The sequence below is a fragment of the Triticum dicoccoides genome, chromosome 5A (assembly GCF_002162155.2).
Source record: "Triticum dicoccoides isolate Atlit2015 ecotype Zavitan chromosome 5A, WEW_v2.0, whole genome shotgun sequence".
Taxonomy (NCBI): domain Eukaryota; kingdom Viridiplantae; phylum Streptophyta; class Magnoliopsida; order Poales; family Poaceae; genus Triticum; species Triticum dicoccoides.
In genome coordinates this window covers 540,689,428-540,696,039 of record NC_041388.1, presented here as the reverse complement: position 1 = coordinate 540,696,039, position 6,612 = coordinate 540,689,428, and the positions used below count along the sequence as shown (strand labels likewise).

General features: G+C 43.8%; 2 protein-coding genes across 3 annotated transcripts; both read left to right on the top strand.

The window, feature by feature from the left end:
- The first annotated feature begins 956 nt into the window (after positions 1–956).
- On the top strand, positions 957–4,866 carry LOC119302639. 2 transcript variants are annotated; one of them, XR_005147687.1, is made up of 3 exons: positions 957–1,698; positions 2,985–3,422; positions 4,117–4,866. XR_005147687.1 is itself a non-coding variant. In XM_037579681.1 (2 exons), the coding sequence occupies exons 1-2, from the start codon at positions 1,084–1,086 to the stop codon at positions 3,342–3,344; spliced, it is 975 nt and encodes a 324-aa protein (XP_037435578.1). In that variant the 5' UTR covers positions 958–1,083; the 3' UTR covers positions 3,345–3,581. The 2 variants fall into 2 exon arrangements, 1 of the variants encoding a protein (XP_037435578.1); XM_037579681.1 differs by lacking the exon at positions 4,117–4,866 and having other exon boundaries at positions 958–1,698; positions 2,985–3,581.
- A 1,070-nt stretch (positions 4,867–5,936) lies between these two features.
- Positions 5,937–6,348, top strand: LOC119299933 (UDP-glycosyltransferase 91B1-like). Its single transcript, XM_037577042.1, has one exon. It carries the CDS (start codon positions 5,983–5,985, stop codon positions 6,346–6,348), a length of 366 nt encoding a protein of 121 aa, XP_037432939.1. The 5' UTR covers positions 5,937–5,982.
- Positions 6,349–6,612: the final 264 nt, after the last annotated feature.

The following is a 6,612-nucleotide window of genomic DNA, read 5'->3' as shown; positions in this document are numbered from 1 at the left end:
TACGCAAGTATAAACTTTCACAAAGAAATGACATATGTGATATTCTAGACAAAAATGACAAAATCGAAGGTACATTAAAAAACAAGTATTTGATGAATAGTGAGGTCTCAAAAAAAATTCCGCTAGAATACCACATGTGTCAATATTTCACGAACTTCAAGCTTGAGTAGAATGATCGACCAAATTTGATACTTCAAAATTTCAAGAATTTTTATTTTATACAATAAATTTTAATTACTATTCATGTGGGGTTACGTGGTCTTTTTCTTCATTTCTTTGAAAGAGTATATATGTTCCTAGCGTGAGGCTAGCCTTTTGTTAAAGACCAAAAATCGTGAGGCGAGCCTCGCTCGTTACTCCCTTTATGAGCAATGCTACATCAATGAAGTATTACGGGCCTTTTACAAGGTAAACTTGAAGTGGCAATCTGTGATTGGACTAAAAGAGGAGAGACGGCCCCATCCCTGAAAATCGAGGGGGGGAGGGGAGCAAAGTATTAGTTGGTTGGAAGGTTCGTGAATATCCTGTAATAAGCTTATCGATGTAGCATTTTCGCTCCCTTTATTTTACCAAATAATCATATACACCCGAACCCATTACGGACTTTTACTTAATTTTCTTCTAACTAATCTCTCAGCCCCCTAATTTTCAGTGGGAGTGAGGCCCAAAGAAAGTATCAGGTGATACGAAGCCTTAGATGCTCTCATGATACGAGCTCCTAGGAGTCATTGGATCTGAGATCCAACGGCCCGGAAGGCTTTCAACATTTTACGAAGAAGACCTTTTAAAGTCTAAAAATTACAAACAAGTAGGACAGCCTTTCAAAATCTCTTAGGAGCCGTTGGATCTAAAATCCAATGGACCAGAAGCTCGTATCATAAACATGATATCATCTGATATTTTCCCGTGAGGCCCAACCTCCCCTCGTGTCTAATCCCAATCGCCCACGCGAGCTAGTCCGTGAACCCCGTAATAGATTTCTACGTGAGTGTAGCATTGCTCTTATTTTACAGCCGCTGCGCCTGCTCTTCACGCCACCGCTTCCCATCGGCGGCAGCCCAAACCCCGGAACCCTCTCGGCCAATGCCGGCGCCGCTCGCCGCCTCCTGGCGCCGGCATGCCTCCGCCGCGGCGTCCTCCTCCACTCCCAGGACCCTCCTCTTGCTCGTCCCGGTTCTCATCCTCCTCGTCTTCGTCCTCTCCAGAGCCCCAGATCTCACCTTCGCCCCCGCCACTGCCGCCTCACCCCACCTCCCGGCCCGGCTCCGCCCCTTCGACTGCTACGCCTCGCCGCAGGCCTCCCCGGTCTTGGCCAGCCTCGTGGAGGGCGTGCCCCGCCCCTTCCTCTACTCCCTCGCCGACCTGGGGTCCCTCCCCGACCGCCCGCACCGGAACATCGCCCGCCTCCTCAAGGGCAAGCGCTTCCGCAAGCCCGACATCTCCCAGACAATCCAGGAACTGCTCGCGGGGGAGGTGGGGAGGGGCTCCGGCGGCGGGGTGGTGGTGGACGTCGGGGCCAATGTTGGGATGGCGGCCTTCGCGGCGGCCGTGATGGGGTTCCGGGTGGTGGCATTCGAGCCGGTATTCGAGAACCTGCAGCGGGTCTGCGACGGGGTGTACCTGAACCGGGTGCAGGACCAGGTGGTGGTGTATCATGCTGCAGCATCTGACCGGGTTGGGAACATCACAATGCATAAGGTATCTTTCCTGCTTCAGATTGCTCCGTTTAAAAGTTTATCAACTATCGCATTTTGGATTGCAGTACTAAGCAGTACTAACCAGATGTTTATTGATCGAGATGTACCTCGGGGAGCTGGATGAAGTATTGTGGTAAACTCAGATTGTGCTAGTTTGCCTCACCATCCTAATTACTTAGGACAAGACCACCCATACAAATGTTTCGAGAACTGTTGCACTCTTGCATCACCAGGAATTTGATCATTCACCCCGTATTAGATGGGCACTTGATCGTTTGCCTCACTTAGGCTTAAATGATTTCCCAATTTACTTAGATTTTATTATTATTTGCCATAATTATCCTTTTTGGGTATGTTCTATTAGAGGAAGTTCCTAAGGCTGTGATGCTCGTCCGCAAACATATGTGTCTGAATTTTTTCTTTTCCCTTACCATTGGATTTGGGATTATCCATGGTCTGGCAGTGCTATACTTTCTAAATGGAACATTTAGAAATAGAAAATGCCTTGTTCTTTAAACTAAATATTAAATCGGGAAATTTATCCTTGTCACTGGTGGAGCAGGGTTTACATGAAATTTTTTCCAGTTGCATGATACTGGTTTATTATTAAAGCATCAGCTTAACCTTTGTGTTACAGGACTTCTTTTTTATCTTGTGTTGTTAAAACTTCCATATATATCTATTAAAGGTTGAGTTACTGGACTCACTAAACCAATGATGGGTAGCATAACCGACATTTAGGATCCAATGTATTCCATGTTGTGGAGTGCCTTTTTTCGAGCAACGAACAGAAGCTCTGGCTCTTCATTAGTACAAAAAAGAGCTGACCAACTGATAATGGAAACCGGCCAAATACTTACCCTTCCCTAGCTAGTTACTGTTAGAGGAGCAACTTTCAATAGGCCAAGGAGCGAATATATATTACATGGTACTTGGAGTACAAAGTAAGGAAAGTTGGACTACTATGAATATGTAAGGAGACCTAGACCAATACTAATACTCCTTAACAGTTACAGACTACAGCAGAACTCATTCTGGCTAAAGTTATAACTTCCTGATTTGCCTGATGCACTTCTGGTTCATGCTGATAATATTTCAAACTGTCATGTCGAACCATCAGTGAATTCATTGCCACTTCCATATAAAGTGCAAACACCCCATTTGCAAATTAGTCTGACTTGCGTCGCTTCTTGTGAAAACCTCAGATTGCTTTCTCTTATAGATAATAATAATAATAATATTATTATTATATCTCAACAGCTTACTGTGAGTATTTTGGCAATGTAGGTGATCGGACGACTCGACAACAGTGCTATATCTGCAACTGGTGCGAAGTTAGCATTCAAATCTAATGAAGAAGTTGCTGTCGAGGTTGCTACAATCCCATTGGATGAAGTCATTCCAGATGCAGAGCGAGTGGTTCTGATCAAAATTGACGTTCAAGGTTGGGAATCTCATGTTCTGAGAGGTGCATCAAAGTTGCTCTCGAGGAGGAGAGGTGAAGCTCCCTACCTTATATACGAAGAGGACGAGCGCCTGCTGCAGGCGAGCAACAGTAGTGCACAAGAGATAAGGGCATTTCTTGGCAGTGTTGGTTACAATCAGTGTACGCGGCATGGGACGGATGCTCACTGTACAAAAGAATAGACAAAGCTTTTTCTGCCTGGTGGTTGGACGCCCCTTAGCTGGGGATACATAGAACAGTCAAATAGGAAATCCTAAGCTGTAAGTTTTCCCCTTATCTTAGGCAGCAGTTCAGATGCTCCATCCTTATAGTTTTCTCCTTGACTCCACTGTTTCTGTTTATTTCTTTTAGGTTTGTTTGTTGATTGCTGGATCTTTTAACATCATATGCTATACATGCTTTGTCTAATGGCATTTTAACGCATGCTTGTTCTCATTAACTTCATGTTTGTACTGTCAGTCTTAATGGATATTCCCTTGAAGTAATGAAATTCCTGTGATTAAGATTCTAAATCTATGCTTGCTAAACATCCTCAGTTATACCATAAATTTAATATTTTGCCCGTTCATCTTGGAGCATTTGAGGATTGGCCACATATCGAAAACTCAAATGCACTTAAGTGCAGCAGCAGCGATTCCTCTTGGATTTGGCTTCACCTGCGTCTTGCGAAGCATGTACGCACTTTTGTTTGAGCTGAATAGTTATGGATTTGAATGCTAACTTCACGCCATGTCCTTCGTTATAAATCAGTTATTTCTGCTGGCTGTCAGTTGCCTGAATTATACCTTCGTTATAAATCAATTATTGCAAAGACGGTTGTTATTCAATAGAGTAATTTATTTAATTCCCAGATTAGTTTGGATATGCACATGTTAATTCCAGATTTGCATGGAAATTTTGTACTCATAACTTGGTCGCCTACATCTACCAATTCGGGTTTCATCCCTTGTGAAGAGGAATGAGACTACGGTAGGTCGCATGGCTCGAGGACATAGAGCGCGAAGCACTGGAAAGAACCAGGGAAGAAGAGAAGGAAGCCACACCCACCACAAGCAGTCACCAGGATCAAAGTTGAGCAAGAGATCATCAATTTGTCAGTCTCGTCAGATGACGAGGAGGATCATCAAGCTCGAACTCATCAATGTGTACAAGGGCCATCTACCTGTACTCCTTCCATTCCTAAATATAAGTCTTTTTAGAGATTTCTATATCGATTACATACGGATGTATATAGATGTATTTTAGAGTGTAGATTCTCTCATTTTGCTTCGCATGTAGTTCGTATTGAAATCTCTAAAAGACTTATATTTAGAAACGGAAAGGATGGATTATTCCTGTTGAGAAATTAATGGAAAGGGGTAGTGGTGTAGTGCCCGGTTGAAAAAGCACACTAAGGCCATTACACGAACCGTGCTGGTGGAACCAGTATCTACCGGTGGGAAATCCACCATCTAGATCCGTGCTGGTGGAACCCATAAGATTTTTTTTTCCACCTCCGATTCGGGATACGAGACCTATACAGATGCAATACGAGATGGAGCCACGAGGGGGCACAGACAAGACCGGCGGCGGCACGGCTGTACCACGAGGCCGGCGAGGAGCGGCGCCGAATCACGCTGGCGTACAACAGATACACCGCGGTGGGCGTTGGGGAGAGCTGCTCCAGCAAGGTTCCACCACGACGGCCACCCACCACAATGGGTCACCGCGCACGGGCGTCGCTGGATCCGGCGACTCCAAGATTGACCGTAACCGGATCTGGTGAGTAATGAAGCCCGTCTCCCCTACCTGTCTCCATCTGTACTTAATGATTTCCGTTTTATTTTGCATGATTTGAACATCCCTTGCATCTTTACCAGATGAATGGCCTCCCCTGCTCCTTCAATTTCGGATGTTTGTATGTTTGTGACAGAGAGCATCGGTTATTGTTGTGGAATGTGTGTGAAATACATTGAAACATATTTTGAACGACATGATTTATGAATTGTGGGATCGAGTGAAACCAATTGATATAATTGAGAAGTTGATAAATGCATCGATGTGTGTGTCATTTTGTTTTGTGATCTGAAATTGTATAGAATAGTGTGCACATATGTGAAATTGATAGTCTGTGAAATATGAATTTACAGTCTTTTGTAAAAATGTGGTAGTGAAATTTGTTTTTTGAAAGGATTGAAACAGTTCTTTGATGATTGGAGATAATGAGTTTCACTCGTTTTGTAATATGGCATTGGCATTGGAATAACTGAAATCACATTGTAAAAAATGAAATTGTTAATGCCACTCTTTTGAAATACTAAGTTTCACTTTTTGAAATATGAAATATATGAAATAGCCGTTTCTAATATCCGCAACATGTTATTTCAATGAGATATATATTGAAATAGATTTTCAAATATGAATTGAAATTTTTTCCGCCACTTTTGGAATATTCAATCTGAATCTTTTTTGAAAAATATGAAATTTTAATAGCTGAAATCACCTTTTAAAGAAATTGCAATTGTATTTTTTTTACCGATCTGAAATAATCAGTTTCACTTCTTTTTTTGTGAGTTTGGAATTGTGGGATCTAGTGAAATCAATTGATATAATTGAGAAGTTGATGAATGAATCAACTTTTGTGTCATTTGGTTTTGTGATCTAAAATTGTACACAATAGTGTGCACATATGCGAAATTGATAGTTTGTGAAATATGAATTTACAGTCTTTTGTAAAAATGTGGTAGTGAAATTTCATATATATACACTCCATTGAGGCCAGAGGCATCACATTCACACGCCGATCCACCGCCACCTGGAGCGATACTGCTAGCTACGACCATGGACGCCAACGCCGATGCCCGCTCCTCGTCCTCGCCCATGCACATCGTCATCTTCCCGTGGCTCGCGTTCGGGCACATGATCCCCTTGCTGGAGCTTGCAGAGCGCCTGGTGGCGCGCGGCCACCGCGTCTCCTTCGTCTCCACGCCGCGCAACCTCAGCCGGCTCCGGCCGGTCGTCGGCGTCCACTTCGTCGCCCTGCCGCTGCCCCGCGTGGACGGCCTCCCGGAGGGAGCCGAGGCCACCTCCGACCTCCCGCCCAGTCCCGGCAACCTGGCCGAGCTTCTACTCAAGGCCGCCGACGGCCTCGTCGGCCCATTCTCCGCCTTCCTCGACGAGGGCAAGAAGCCAGATTGGTATAATTGAGAAGTTGATATAATTGAGAAGTTGATAAATGCATCGATGTGTGTGTCATTTTGTTTTGTGATCTGAAATTGTATAGAATAGTGTGCACATATGTGAAATTGATAGTCTGTGAAATATGAATTTACAGTCTTTTGTGAAAATGTGGTAGTGAAATTTGTTTTTTGAAAGGATTGAAACAGTTCTTTGATGATTGGAGATAATGAGTTTCACTCGTTTTGTAATATGGCATTGGCATTGGAATAACTGAAATCACATTGTAAAAAA